This window comes from Eriocheir sinensis, chromosome 11 (assembly GCF_024679095.1).
Source record: "Eriocheir sinensis breed Jianghai 21 chromosome 11, ASM2467909v1, whole genome shotgun sequence".
NCBI lineage: Eukaryota > Metazoa > Arthropoda > Malacostraca > Decapoda > Varunidae > Eriocheir > Eriocheir sinensis.
In genome coordinates this window covers 13,931,870-13,947,365 of record NC_066519.1, presented here as the reverse complement: position 1 = coordinate 13,947,365, position 15,496 = coordinate 13,931,870, and the positions used below count along the sequence as shown (strand labels likewise).

Here is a 15,496-nt window from a genome sequence, read left to right as displayed (position 1 = left end):
TCTGTGAGGGTAAAATACGTCCGGGGAATGTAGAGTATCGCGGTGGCAAAAAAAGGCCAGTCGGGCCTGAGAAATACATGATGAGTGGAACAGAAACTTATTGGAAACTTACGGTGCATGAGAGGGTTAATGAATTTTCTGCCCACCTCTGCCCATATTATAATAATACAAGATTGATGGGAGATTAAATTTATTCTTTGATAAGTTATGAGGCAAGCCTTGCATAAATGACAAGAGGGATAATAATTATCTTTCCACAGTATGAACCCCGGGGCTGGGGACCCACTGATGAGAACATTTTTCGGCCCTGATGAGGCCACTGAGAAGCTTTGGCTGAGGGGGAAGGGCGCATCTCTGCTCCTTCCTCCAGGCTGCACAAAGACTCATCCCTCGAGGCGAAGACACGGTGGCGGCGCCTGTTGTGCCATGACTGGTGTGAGGCTGACACCAGATCCCTTCGTGCCAGAAGCCATGTGTTCTACTACTTGTATATTTTTATAGGTGCTTTTTAGACCGTTAATTTATTATTTTATAGATTTTTATTTGTATGTAAGCACTTGCATATTCGTGAAAGGAAAAGTTTAAGAATATCTTTGTACAGAAATGTTATTTGTGATGTTATGTTATTGCCCAAAACTTGTTGTGGTTAGGTTGCTTTGACAAAGCATTGGACATTGCAATTCTCACGTCTTAATCTCACTCTACTGTAAACCGAGATAATTCACCGGTTGTTGCTTAAAGTGCTGGTTTCTTGTTGGAAGAAATCTGTAGGAGAATCCAGCCAGTATTTCTGTATTTTTAGTGTTACAGTCTTGAACAAGAACTCCAAACAAGTATAGGACCAACCACTGAAGTTTAGGCAGAATTGTTGAATGCTCTCTGCCAGACTTCAGGGAATGAAGTTATATTAATAGATACATTTGTGTCATGCAAGGCAGCTGCATGGATGTCCCGTTTTGGCTCTGGGATACAAATGCAGTAATCTCTGGTGACTTTTGTTTGACATTTCAATGTGTGTGCAATAGTCTCTTGTCACCACTCACTCCAGTGCATTTATTAACAGTGGAGCACCTTGGCAGGGAGGGACTGCCACACAGACATGCATGTGCTGTGTTCTCTCCTGCAAGTTGGTTTTCAACAAACTGTTGTAATCAGTTTTCATTACACCCATTGCTATATGGGTTTGAGACAAGTAATTTGTAGCCCTCTTTAGGAGCAATATACTGAGATTAATATAATGAAAGAATAGACCAGTTTGTCGGTAATTCAAAGTTTTGTCATCAGTACTACATTTAATACTGTCTAATTCATCACTTCCAACCCAGAGCTTTATCTTAAGTTGACTACCATCATGGTTGGTGGTGACCTAGTATTATATGTATATTGCTGTGATTACGGTTAACCTAGTATGTGTAGTAGGCTTGGAGCTGAGCCATGCTGGTTATGTTCTTCTCAAGGACCACTGCCCTCACAAAGACCATATGAGGGCAGGCTCATGAGTTAGTGGAGACCTCAACTGACCCAGATTTGCAACCCTTGGGATTATTATTATTATTATTATTATTATTATTATTTTTTTTTTTAATTTTTTTTTTTTTTTTTTTAGCACCCCTAGTGTTGGGCTGGCCACAGATGTCTATAGTTGTACATTATTAAAAATACTGGTTTGAGTTTTTAAGTATAAGATTAGAACTTGGTGTTATGAGGCACTTCAGTGGGCAGTACAAATTAGTGTTTGTGCAATATCTTCTTAGTGACACTTTGTTGTGTTGTCTCAACAGGATGAGCTGAAGTTTTAGCTGCAAGCTGAAAGGTCTATCATTTAAAGTATGTGAGGCAGAAATGCTGTTTGAACACCTGACTTGTGAAGTTTATCAATCCCAGAAATTTGTAGTTTGTTATTTGAGAAGTTTGTTTGAATTTTAAAAACTTGAATGTGTTAATCTATTATGTGCCAATGGTTTGTGTATTCAGCAGGTCCAATACAAATTTCAGTGCAAAGTGAGAACAATACTTGTTAAGCCCATGCTTGTAAGTCTTCTCGGCATCCATTGGCGTCTGTCCCTGTACCAAGCTTGGAACGCATACATAACCACTGTATTTTTGTATACGTCCAGTGAACCACTTAAGTTCTGTATGGTGAGCCTTGTCCTTGGCTCACTGGCCAAGTCAATAATACCTTCATGGTATCAGAAACACTTTCTTTTGGAAAAAGGTGCAGCAGCCACACCCATTTGTTCACTTGGCTTGGCTTGTGGCTCCTCATTATTCAGTCCCTTGGTCCTTGTTGCGGTGGTCCCCTCGTGTTGGGAGGCCCACCCGTATATGTAATTTGTTTTCAGTCTTCCTAGAAGCTCATAATAATTGTATTTATTATGCTAAAAAGAATCTTGCAACAGGTTTTGCTTCATTCAAGCATTTGGTTTTGTGAGAGTTGCAGCAATTTATTGGTGCAGAATCACAATCAAGTACTTGGTTGACAAGGTGGGACAGATTTTTACAGGACGGCTTAAGAGATATTTTCTCAGGTAAATACCAAGCAGTTATAATGTTTTCCTTTTAAATTTCTGTACATATTATATTTACTCATCTTCACTGTGACCTTCGGGAGGCTGAGTGAGAGGACCAAAGTATTCACTAGGTTTCATCAGCCGTTGTGCTGGATTGCGGCCGTGAGGGAGGCGGTGCATTGCCGCAGTGTCTGTGGACCATCTCTTGCCTGTGCTGTGTCTCCGGTGGTGCGGCTGTGGCGGTGGCCACTGCTGAGCCACCAGCCGAGAGTATTATTCGACCTTTAAGGTTGTGTGTGTTCACAGTTTGCCACATTGTGAAGTGCATTGTGCTCCATAATAATCATGTATGACTATTCAGAAGAATGTTTAGTTTTTTGGCATTTAACATATTTTGACTAGTGTATTTTCATATACTTTTGTATTGACATGCGGTCTGGCTTTTGCCATCCGTGTTTTATACAACACTGGGTGGTGACTCGAGTCTGGAGTCAAGCAGAGGTAGCTCAACACTTTTGCTATCGAGAGCATCTTGTTGCCCCATCATGGTGGACAACAGTGCACTTGACTGTAGTGGTGTTGGTTGTAGCTGTGCCAACACCAACCTTGTGTGAACATTTTATTGTGCATAATATGTTATGGTTTGTTTAGCATGAGCAGCACATTTCTACAATCTGAACGAAGCTGACACAGTTCTCTTTGAGTTCACACGAGTTGCTACACACTGTCAACATTTAGATGAGGTGGACCAAGACTCAGCGAGGCCGCGTCTTCATGAGTCAGTGCTGTGCCTCACACACAGTTTCTCAACATAAGCACACTTGTCTGCTTAGTGATCAACAGTTCCATGAAGACTTAGCATTAATTTGCTTTTGTTGGTAGATTATTTGAATCATATATCAATGGCTTTACAATACTGAAATTGTGCATTTAAACAAATAAAGATGACTTTAATATGACTATTTTACCTTAAAATGATGCAGAATGTTGGACTGTGAAGGAAAAGTATGAGAACAAAAATTAATGTTCTGCAGACAAAGGTTACACGGGCTTCATAAAGCAAGATCGTCATTTTGTCACAATGTATCTGCGTTATGCTTCAACTACAAGTGAACAAAGTTGATGAAAAGCTATATTAGTTTTTAATTTAGTGCCATTCATTCATTTTTTTTTAATTGAAAGGAAAAAAAAATCATCGGTCCTGGAATGAGGTGATGTAACACTTCCACCAGGACTCGAGGTGAGTACTTGTCCCATTTGTTGGGATCCATTGGCTGGCCGGGGATATAATTATCCTCTCGGGTCCTGTGTCCCTGCCCATGGCTAGCAGTCAGTCAGTCCAGCCCATGATCTAGGCTGTTTGGGGTGGGGCTTGCACCCCCTCCCCAGAAAACTAATCTTAAACAAATAAGAGGTTAGGGTTATGGCATGAGCCTAGACCTTTATGGTTCTGCTTGGGGCTGCCAATGAGTGCACTGAAGAGCACCCAAGGGATTCTCATGAAAATGCATTCTGGTAAATTACCTGAGAAAAAATACATTTAAATTCTAAATGTTTATTAAGTAATTTCCCAGCACAACAAAGAAATGCATTAATTTTATGGAGCTAATAGAACACTGGGCCATGATGGCTTTTCAGTTGGTTGACAATGTAAAGGGAAATTATGTTTGTTTTGTGGCTGCTCAGAGAAACAAGAACGCTTTCTGTATTTGCTGGTGTGCATGAGCCAGTAACACTACAGTCGAGTCAATAAGTGAGGCAAATATCCTCCTGAAATATATGAATGAGGTGATTAAGAAGGTTCAAGGAAACTTAAGGATAATATTGAGTTTGGCAGTGTTCACCATCATTCACGGACCTCATAAGCCCAGATTTTAGACAACCCCTAATCATAGGTCTACTATTAAGTTTAACCCTTTCCATCCGTGACGCAGACACGGCATCACAGTATGGAAAGGGTCAAGAGGAAATGGAAGAGGATTAATCCTCTTCTAAACCTCTCAATGCTCCTCTAAATTCCTCTTAATCCTCTTCCATTTCCTCTTGAGAGTGAAGGGGTTAAGGGTTGCCTCATACACCAGCAAATACAGTAAGTAGCTTGGTGGTGTAAATAGAATATCAACAGGATATAAAAAAATAAGTATCCATCTATGAAGACCCTCTACACGTACTCAAACAAATCTACTCCAACAACAACAACTTACCAACACAAGGACTTCCTAACCCCTGAGACGTAGATGTGTTACAGAGGGCTGCGGAAGGGTTGGAGCCACGGAATATGCACAGTGTCAGGAAGGTTCCCTAGCATGGAGGGCGGATAAGGTATTCGCGCCTCCCACTCAGCCAGGAACTGTAGCATTATGGACACCATCTGCCTATACCTGTAACAAAGGAAGTCTTGGGGTCATGCACAGTCATGAACTCCAGTTGCAGTCACTACAAAGTAAAGCCAATTGACCCTCCAATTTGCCGACTTGTTGGGGAAACTAAATCTGGCTCTTTCGGAAATCATCTATCTAGGGGAATACTTGTGTGAAAATAAAGATAATGGTTGACTTGCTCTGTTATAAGTGTTAAATAGAGATATCTAAAGCAACTCTTCAAGATATTTATATTCTATTTCTTAATTTTTTAGCCCCACATCACAAACCAAATGACAATCTAAAATATTCTTTTATCTGAAAATCTAGTGTTAATTTCAAATGAACACACATGAAAAGGATAAAAGAAATAAGGTTGGATAAACATGGACATGGAAGCAGAATAATACGAAGATGACTTTCATCCTATAAACTACAGCTGGTAAGATAGAAATAATAAAGAAATAAGCCTTACAATCCCATCATCCAACACAACATACAAATCCTGATAAACTGGTTATCTTGCTTGAAACAAAATAATCAAATGCCTCTCTAACCTGAAAATCTAGCATTGATATCACATGAGCATCTAGGAAAATCAGCCTTACAATCCCATCATCCAACACAATACTCAAAGCCTGATAAACTGGTAATCTGGCTTGAAACAAAATAACCAAATGCCTCTAGTATATTTCTCTCTAACCTGAAAATCTAGTGTCAATTTCATGAGCATCCAAGAAAAGGACTAAGAAAATTAGCCTTACAATCCATCCCATCATCCAACACAATACTCAAATCCTGATAAAATAATAAATGACTTAAAACAAAATTTAAGGAAAGTCAAGCAATTTACATAAGAAGAAATGAGAACTAGAAATGAAGGGAGAGGAAGGGAAGGGAAATGAAGTGAGAGAAAGAGAAGAGAGAAGGGAAACAAAGGAAACGAGAACTTACTTTTGGCTCTCTGGAGGGATGGGATTGTCCTCGTAAGGGTCTTTGTACAAGTTGTAGAGGCGAGGGAGGTGGCCGTAATCCTCCACGTCGTAGCAGGAGCATAAGACGTTGCCCCAGCCACACTGTGTGCTTCCCGCCTTCCACTTGTACCCAACCAGGTTTAGCTTGAAGATGTTCGTTTCTGTTGGGCCGAGAAAGAGGTTTATTTAGCTATATTTGTACCCAACCAGGTTTAGTTTATACACAGTCATCTGAGCCATATCAAGAAAAACATTTATTATGCTTTATTTCTCGTACACAAACACAAGGTGGGGTCAAAAATAGACTGAAGATACGTACCATAAACGAAACGAAGTGCATGAATCCTCTTTCCACAATGGTGGATTAGGGTGCGTGAGGGAGCATAGGAACCCTTGGTCAACACATCAGCTATGCTCACTCCATCAAGGTCCTGTTGGTGGCATGGATACATTAGACAGGAGCTCGAGCAGTATTTACCTCACTAGCTGTAGTTTATAGTATTGAAGTTATGCTTGATTTTTTCTTCTTCCATGCCTATAGTTGTCATGAATGCTCCTTGCTTGAGTTTCTTGACATTTTTTGACAAACTACATCCGTTCCAATTTGGTATTATGTGAACTGGGATTATGTGAAAAAGAGGCATGCTCAAAGTGTCATCAAGTGGACCAGGATTAAAGGAGTTGTAAGCTAGCATGCTGACCCCAATGATTATTTATTTATTTTTATGTGGTCTTTTTATATGAAATCCGCAGCCAAGGGGTTAAATCATTCATCTAATACCCACAACTAAGAATATTAACAAAGGCCTCTTCAACAACACCATAAACTGGAAATTGCTGAAAAATGACCAGCAGTTTGTTTACAAGGGCAACTACTTCTGTATATTACCCTTGGGGGCATGTCAGGCAGGAGCTCAGTAAGGGAAGGCAGACCAGCGAGCTCGAGGATGGTGGGCAGCGTGTCGAGGAGGGAGGTTGGCGTGTCCCTGGTGACTCCTGCGGGGATGTGGCCTGGCCAGCGGAAGATGCCGGGCACTCGGATCCCACCCTCAGCCCCTCCCATGGCCTTGCCTCCTGTGGGTATACCAGAAAATGAGGCGTTTAGTGTAAAAGGAGCAAGCAAACCTCTTCTTCATCATCATCATTTAACGTCCATTTATTCCCTAAGGTGGGGTTGGACGGGATATGAGCCTCCTCCACTGTTGCCGGTCCATAGCCATTTCTTCCGTGATGTTCGGCCTCCTCATATCTTCCTCCTCTTCTTCAACACTACAAAACCCCAACATGTCCTTTCATAACACAACATAAGCCCATCTTTAAACCATTCACCAAAACACAAGCAACCACGTAATCAAACCTTTAAAGAGCCCATTGTGGCCTCCCATGCGCTGGTTGTTTTCGTCCACAACCTCCAGGTGCCCTCCGTTGTCCGAGAGGAAATAGACGATGGTGTTCTCCTCGAGGCCGTGCTCATGAAGGGCTGCAAGGATCTCCCCCACGCTAGCATCCATCTCCTCAACGTTGTCACCATACCTAGAGGAACCTTTGATTATTGTGTGTTCTTCATCTCGAGTTGTTGCCATATACCTAGAGGAACCCTTTTTCTTTTGCCTTTCTCTTTCATTTTCTTTATCTCCCTTCTCTTTTCTCTTTCTCTTCCTCTCCCTTCATTTCCCTTCCCTAATCTTCCATTCTCTTCTCTTCTTTTCCTCATTCTCTCCCTTCATTTGCCTCCCCTTTCCTTCACTTCACGTCCCTTCCCTCCACTACCTTCCTTTCTTCTCTTCTCTTCTTCCTACCTTCACTACACATTCATACACTTCCCATAACCTCACCATACTTACTTTCCACACACATACACACACACTTAATCATTCACCTTCCTTTCCAGCCTCACTACACATTTGTACACTCCCCAAGATGACCTCACCATACTCACTTTCCATGGGCACTCTTCCCAGCCATCTGCGGTACAGTGAACATGGGAATGTGAACGTGGGCGAACGAATGGTAGAGGAAGAAGGGCCGGTCCCCCCTGGCGTACTGTGCAATGAGCCCTGCCGAGTGACTGGCCAGGCGCTGCGAGAGGCCCTCCAACACAACAGGCTGCTGCACTACCTCCTCGTCCTCCATCAGTATTTCGTTGAGATGCCTGTTCATCCATGGGGACACCTACAGAGGGGTTCCAGTAAGTATGGTGACAATGTGTAGGAGATGGAGGGAGCAGAAGGGAGGGAAGGGATGTGAAGAGAAGGAAAGGGAAGGGAAATGAAGGGAGAGGAAGAGGACCTATCGTGACCATAAAGTCTCTATAATGCAGGAAATATAGTAGATGAAACTCCGAATTCAGGCACTATCATCTTTGTAGGGTGGACGAGGCGACGCACCCCCCAGCATATGTCCGCATTGATTGATTGATTGATTGATTATTTCAGGTACTATTATGAAGCTATTACTCCAGACCCACCTGCCACCATTTCTTAGTGTGGAACCTGTAATGTGTGTAGAGGAACCAGGTGCAGGCAAGGGTAACCATCAGGAGGAAGAGGCAGAACCCAAGGAAGAGAGGCCGACGACCACACAGCCAGCACCACGTCACCACACTCGCCACAGCCACCGTCAGCAGGATCTGTAAAGGTCGTGAACACTTGGTGAGGCAAAGTTCTTCAGGATTTGTTGCTCAGAGGAATGGGTTTGAGTGAAATGTATGAGGAGATGGTTGATATGCACTGCCAACTGTTTCTGTCCACTGCCTCAGCCTCTTCAATGCACAATGCTGCCCGAGCCTTGTCATATTAGAAGGATTTGTCACTCAGAGGAATGGTTTTGTATGAATTGTATGAGGAGGAGATGGTTGATATGCACTGCCAACTGTTTCTGTCCACCGCCTCAGACTCTCCAATGCCCAAAGCTACCAAATCCTCTTCAACATGTAACGTAACAAAATAATGGATTGATCGATTGATTGAACTAAAATCATGGCACCGCACAAAATAATGAAACATAGCAAAAAAACGCATTCTCTAACACTTCAAATCCCCCAAAGTATATTAACAATGGCCTCTTCTACAATACAATAAACCCAAAACACATACTTTCACACCACAACACAAGCCTTCACCTGATAGAAGGAGTCTGAACCATCAAGAGGGAAGTAGAAGAATGGCTGAGTTGATGCTGCATCCAGGACAAGGGTGTAGGGGAGGCCAAAGAAGTGCTGGAACCCGTGCTCTTGTGGGCCCTTGCAGTTCTTCCCGAGCAGCCCACAGCCCATGCCCAGGTGCCACTTGCCTGGACGAACACATACAGCATCATGAACAGCTGAAGACCTTGTTTTATTGATGGGTAGACTGTTCAATTCTGTCCCCTTGTTTTTCTGTCTACTGCCTGTCTGTGTGTGTCTCGGTCTCTATGTCTGTCTGTCTGTCTATGTGTGTATGTCAGCGTCTCCATCTCTATCTATCTTGTGTGTCTGTCTCTCACTGTGTCTGTCTGTCTGGTTATGTGTGTATGTCTGTCTCTTTCTGTCTGTCATTGTATGCGTCTGTCTCTCACGTACAAATTCAAAACATAACACCATTATTCCATACAAGCTTATGGGGATTTTACACTGGGCCAATTTTCCGTGGATCTTCAGTCAAACCACGATTTCCGCTGGCGCAGTTCTCATATTTCCGTGGTTTTCTGACGTCTCCACCATCTTCCAAAGCTACGGTAGATTTCACCAAAGGACGAAGGTATTCACAATCATCATCAGCAGCAGCAATAACAAGAAACAAATTTGAACCACGCTAGCAAAAATCGTTGTTTGACTGAAGATCCACAGAAAACTTGTCCAGTGTAATAGCCCCTTTAGTTCAAAAACCTTTCATTAAATCACTTACTGACCAAACAAAACCCATGACAGCATAGTATACCATTTGCACACTTTTTCCTTATCTCAACATCAGCACCACCACCACCAACTACTACTAATACTGCAGAGCTTAACATGCACTTGACACGCCTTTCCTCACCCACAGCTGCAGTGGTGTAGTTGGCGGCAGCAAGAGCCTTCGCCAGAGTGATCTCCTCTCGTGGCAGTCTGACCCTGCTAGCCACATGTGCCGGGACTCTTGGGGTATTGACGTCTGCCTCAAACCCTGCAAGCATAAGGATGGGTCACGTTAGGAGTTGGCGAGTTTCAAGAGCATGGAAGAAACACGTACAGGTATTCTCATTTCGTGGAAGCATCACTTCAAGACACGAAGTACATACACGCACAAATATAAGTTAAAAAAGACTAGGTTTGGTAATAATGTAGAGAATTTTGTCTCCCATATAGAAGTAATGAGGTTTGGGATGAACTGGAAGCTGGCAAAGAAAAGAGAAGGGATGGAGGAAGGTAGGGGATGGAAGGGAAGGGACGTGAAGAGAAGGGAAGGGTAGAGAAGAAAAGGGAAGAGAAGGGAAGGGAAAGGACATGAAAAGAAGGAAAGAGAGTCTAGGAGAAGGGAAGGTAGGGGATGGAAGGGAAGGGACGTGAAGAGAAGGGAAGGGAAGGGTAGAGAAGAAAAGGGAAGAGAAGGGAAGGGAAAGGACATGAAGAGAAGGAAAGAGAGGCAAGGAGAAAGGAAGGTAGGGGATAGGAGGGAATGGAAGGGAAGGGAAGAGGGAGAAAGAAAATGATAAAGTGAAAAAAAAACTATAGAAAACAAAAAATAAAAATAAAAATGAATGAAAAGAGGAATAAAATAAGATGTCAAAGGTACGTTAAATGCCAATGAATACAGTGTCACCTGCTGCCCCTTCTTCCACTCACCATAGCGTGCAGGGTAGCGGGCGGTGAGCAGGGCGGCACGACTTGGGGAACATAAGGCAGCCGCAGTGAGGTGGTGGGTGAGCCGTGCACCGTCCCTCGCAAGGCTGTTGAATGGACGACACACAGAGATTAGCCAAGAGTGTTTATGTGTGTGTGTGTGTTAGTGTATGATACGACAACTTAATCAGTCTTACACCATCACTCTGCAGGCTGATGAATGGACAGCACAGACAGATTAGCCAAGAGTCTGCATGTGTGTGTGATACAAGAATTTAACCAGTCTCACTCTTTATTCGCCTAATAGCAACCCTCCTAAACCCCTTCTATTATCCTTCCGAAAGCAAACTTCCACCCTTCAAGGCACATGTGAAATTGATCTACTCAGGAATAAATCTTCTTCCCGTAAATCTTCTTCCTTAGTAAGCACAGTTGAGAATTACTGATCTCTTCTTGTTCTTCTTTTGATTTAATGTTATTTTCCCTTATATGAGGTTGGACGGGGAGTATTACTGATGTGGCCGATAACCTTTGCTTTAACTTAATATAATAATTCATCATAAAATGTCTTCTTTCTTATCTATGCTGGAGTGTAATTGCTTTCTTGCTATCATTATTATAAGGTGACACTATGTTATATTTTTTTAAAGTGCTATACTACCTCTATTTATCTGTGTCTGTCTGCCTCTGCCTGTCTGTCTCACTCTCTTACTTACAAGTTCAAAACACAAAATACCATTATTCCATACAAGCTTATAGTTCAAAAACCTTTAATCATTTACTGACTGAAACAAACTGTGAAAAGTACTTGAACACTTTTTTTTTCTCTTCAACGTCAACACCACCAGCAACAACTACTACAACTACAGGGCTTAACATGCACCTAAAATGCTTCCTCACCTGTCTATGTTAGGCGTCTTGATGGTGGAGTTGCCAAAGCAGCCAACGTCACCAATACCGAGGTCATCAGCCACAAGGATCACTATGTTAGGTGGTCGGTGAGGCTTTTGGTCCACTACAGCCTCACTCTCTCCCGTTACTGCCTCTTCTTTCCCTTTCTCAGCACCAGTCGCAGTCTCTTCCTTCTTGTCAACGCCTGCTACAGCCTCTTGCTTCTTGTTGGTCTCTGTCGGTGCTTCTTTACCCGTCCCATCTGCAGCCTTGACCCCAGAAGTTGCTGCCGTCAAGACCCCAGCAATCACCACTGCAGTCACCAACCACCTCATGTCTGTGGCTGGGTTATCTGTGAGAGAGGAAGACTTGGCTCAGTCCATGGATGTGTGGGGTGAAGAATTGGCTCAGTCTATAGGGATGTGTGGGGTGAAGGTTTGGCTCAGTCTAAGAATGAAATTGGCTTACTAATGGATTTCAGGAGTGAATACCAAAAATATAAATTCCTGACTTAACTTTCAGCATTGTACAGTAACAATTGTAGCTAGGTAGCCTAATCTGCATCTAGTACTTAATTTTATTACTGCTACAAGAATCTAGAAGCTCTATTTCACTTTTAATATATATTTAAATAAAAATAAATGTTTTTATTTTTCTTATATAAAACCAATGCATGCTGGCTTCTCAAGGGCTAAGGTAGAATCTCCATGCCAAGAACATTCCCATTAAGTGAGATAATAGGGAGATAATAGAGAGTGGGCCCTGACATGAATGATTTTTTTTACATATTCCTGTTTTTTATTTATTTCAAACTATATACAGAGGTATCTGGTAATTTGAGAAACGATATGCAAATTATTTTTCCCAAAAGTTTTCAGCTGGATCTCTCCTGAGCAGCAGTGGCAGGTTTGATTAATGAAGGTTCCATAACATCTGTGTGGCTCATCCATCACTCAGGAGCATCCTTGAAGTCAATCATGAACACTGAGCATCAATCACCCTCCCAGCCCTCATTGCTGACTCACTGGGCCTCTCAGCTACCTTCTACTCATTGGGGAAAGAGCTCTTCACTGATTTGCTATTAAGTCAATATTGATGTTCATAATTTGGACACTGAGAGGCTTCCAGCTGCATGACAAAAAGGCAATTTCACCAAGAGACATTCTTAGCCATTAATGACCAATTCAATTTAAGAAACACTTTTGTATGGGATGTCATACTCATGTTATTGCATACAGTTCAGACACACCAAAAAATCTTAAGTACTTTACATATATGCTATAATAAGGAATTCAGCTTCCCTGTATCAATATAGAGAACATTATGAGTAGCCTAGACATAGCATAACTTTACACACACACACAGATACAGATATATTTAGGTATAGATAGATTGGATATTTTACTGACCACATCGTATAAAAAAAATACACAGCCACACATTATATCACTCAATCATTGTTGCAGCACACACACAAAAAAATAAACCTCAGAAAAAAAACATTCCCATTGATAACTATACATACCACAGACTCGATCAAGGGCCAATGCGACGGAGATGAGCACCGAGGCCACGCGCAGCTATAGCATAATGCCACAAACCTTCCCTTATACACACCCAGAATAACAAGGGCCCGCATCTCGCTCACTCGACACTACCACTGTATTCGTGTTTTAACGGCCCTGTTTACTACTGATCGATAAACCACATATATATAGGGTACTCAGCTATATTTAATGATTGATTGATTGACTGATAGTTTATTGTTGCAAGTAAAACAACAAAGGAGAAGGGAGAAGCTTGCCATCCCAACCCCCAGGCAGTGTGTGATTATAAAACTGTGGAAGTAGCACCAGGAAACTAAAGAGATACAATGGTAGGGGACACATATATATAGGCTACTCAGCTATATTTAATGAAGTATATATAGGGGCACGAGTTGCTTCAAAGGCATAATGAGGTAATGAAGATGAGAAAATAATGAGAACGAAGAAAAATGGAAATAATATGAAGAGGATAAGAAGGTCCGAGAGAGTGAAGGTTACGATTGATTGATTGATAGTTTATTGTTGCAAGTAAACAACAAAGGAGAAGGTTACGAGTTCTTTGAAACAAGACAATGATGAAATAATGAAGATAATGAGAACGGAGGAAAAAATGGAGATAATGTGAAGAGGATACAAGGATCGAGGAAGAGTTAAAAAAGATGAATGAAGGTAAAGAAAATGATAAGAAGAATTTTAGAGAGTACGTTAAAGAAGATGAAGAATGAAGAGAAATAGAGGAAGAAAATCATCGTAATTGGATCTATCGAATTAATCCTTCCCTTACCAATAATTAAGCTTGATAATCGGAAGTACATTAACCATATAGGGCTACATAAACTCGACATACATTTAACCATACCATTAAACAACTTAAAATCAATTGCTCCTCTGCTGTCATTGTAATCTTATCGGTATCTATTTCGGTTTATAGCGGATTCCTATTTTTTGGTGTTTTTTTCTTTCATTCAAAGTTCACACTTCCCGGAAAACAACTGGAAGGATGTAATGATCAAAACTAAGCGTGGAAACTGCCATGAAATAAGTTTAGGATTATAACATCAGAGGACAAAAGCGAGCCAAGGTTATGTGGCACTGTTCCCCTTCAAACGAGATAGTTCTATCGTATCGCCAAAACCACAATGAGGGAAACAGAAAGCATAATATAACATGACTGGCGTATTACATTACTGATCGACATACGGTTCTGTCTCACACCATCAATTTCCAAAGGCCAAAAAGGAGATTAAACGAATTTTCATGAGTTTTTTTTTCAAGTTGGTGGTTCAGAGCCTTTGCCAAACTACCACGAGGGTCGAAACCACCCAAGGAAATCTTCACAACTCCCATGAGAGCCTTGTCAAATGTATATGCTTGGAAGACGAATTAAATGTTTTAGAATGACCCTGGACTCTGAATTCTTGTTAACTTGTTGTATATGATATCACTGGCATTGCTGAGTTGGCATAGGTAGGCTATACGCATCTAGAAACTGGCGATGTAATTCGTAATCATGCACTCAACCTTATTATCATTTGCCGAAAACTATAATAACGAAGCTTGAATTAAAGTAGTGTTAGGTAGTTGGATAATCGCTGTCCCCCCTTGACCCTTTAGGTAGTTTGAGGTAGTTTAGTACAAGTTATCCACGGAGCTCTGGCAATCCACTTCTCTTAATTATATGCGTGTTATGCACCTGCATGTACAGGTGTCCTTTGCAATTAAGATCCAGATATCATAGGCTACTTGACTATTTAACTGTCAACAGACTCACGGGGATACTTCAACAACGATCCAATAATTACTTTTCCATGGTTATTGGTTACTGGCGATCAGCTTTTTGGCGATGAAATGGTTAAAAATGAGGTAGGCCTATATACCAAGGTTGAGAATATGCTCCCATGTACTCTATATGTCTCTCTATACACAGTGATCAACACACCTAAGACATTATATTTATGCCTACCACGAGATCGAGGTGTCAGACCGGCAAAGGATGGGAGACTGTATAACCTTTCCGGATCACCTGCGGGATTACCCAACATGAAGGATAATACAGGTTGTGCAACAGGTGACAGGCTTTATCCTCTCTCCTAACAACCATATCGTGAGGAATGTGTACTTGTGAGGCGTCTTATAATTGCTTTCCACGATATAACTATTAGAATATTCTGTTGTCATGCGAAGAATAACAGTATACAAGAGCAATCTTACAGCTGTCCTTGGCGATGCACGGAACACACCTGACTGACTGGGTTCTTCCGATCTACCTGACCCTCCCCCTCTCACCACGTACTACTGTGAGCGGGTTGCCAACACTCCATCTGGGAAGTAATTCAAGAACATGTATAAATAAAGCACGTAAAGTATAGTTGGTTATTTAAGTCTATATACCCAAGTGTCCGACTGTAATGTTTTG

General features: G+C 41.8%; 2 protein-coding genes across 6 annotated transcripts in view; one reads left to right on the top strand and one right to left on the bottom strand.

Annotated features, from left to right (window-relative positions):
• The window catches only part of LOC126996907 (nuclear factor of activated T-cells 5-like), a 60,781-nt gene extending 57,315 nt beyond the window's left edge, over positions 1–3,466 (top strand). For all 3 annotated transcript variants that reach the window (XM_050857829.1, XM_050857827.1, XM_050857830.1), the window contains one exon: positions 261–3,466. In XM_050857829.1, coding sequence (XP_050713786.1) covers positions 261–265 — 5 coding nt within the window. In that variant the 3' untranslated portion in view covers positions 266–3,466. The remainder of the gene's footprint in view (positions 1–260) is intronic.
• LOC126996908 (arylsulfatase H-like) lies at positions 1,570–15,413 on the bottom strand. Of its 3 annotated transcripts, none has more exons than XM_050857832.1 (12): positions 15,292–15,413; positions 11,543–11,885; positions 10,646–10,749; positions 9,861–9,986; positions 8,966–9,135; positions 8,312–8,473; positions 7,784–8,016; positions 7,202–7,377; positions 6,734–6,918; positions 6,164–6,275; positions 5,825–6,005; positions 1,570–4,891 (listed from the first exon to the last, which is right to left on the bottom strand). In XM_050857832.1, the coding sequence occupies exons 2-12, from the start codon at positions 11,866–11,868 to the stop codon at positions 4,753–4,755; spliced, it is 1,914 nt and encodes a 637-aa protein (XP_050713789.1). In that variant the 5' UTR covers positions 11,869–11,885; positions 15,292–15,413; the 3' UTR covers positions 1,570–4,752. The 3 variants fall into 3 exon arrangements, with proteins under 3 accessions (XP_050713789.1, XP_050713788.1, XP_050713790.1); XM_050857831.1 differs by lacking the exon at positions 15,292–15,413 and adding an exon at positions 15,044–15,197; XM_050857833.1 differs by lacking the exon at positions 15,292–15,413 and adding an exon at positions 13,059–13,144.
• Between the last annotated feature and the right edge of the window lie 83 nt (positions 15,414–15,496).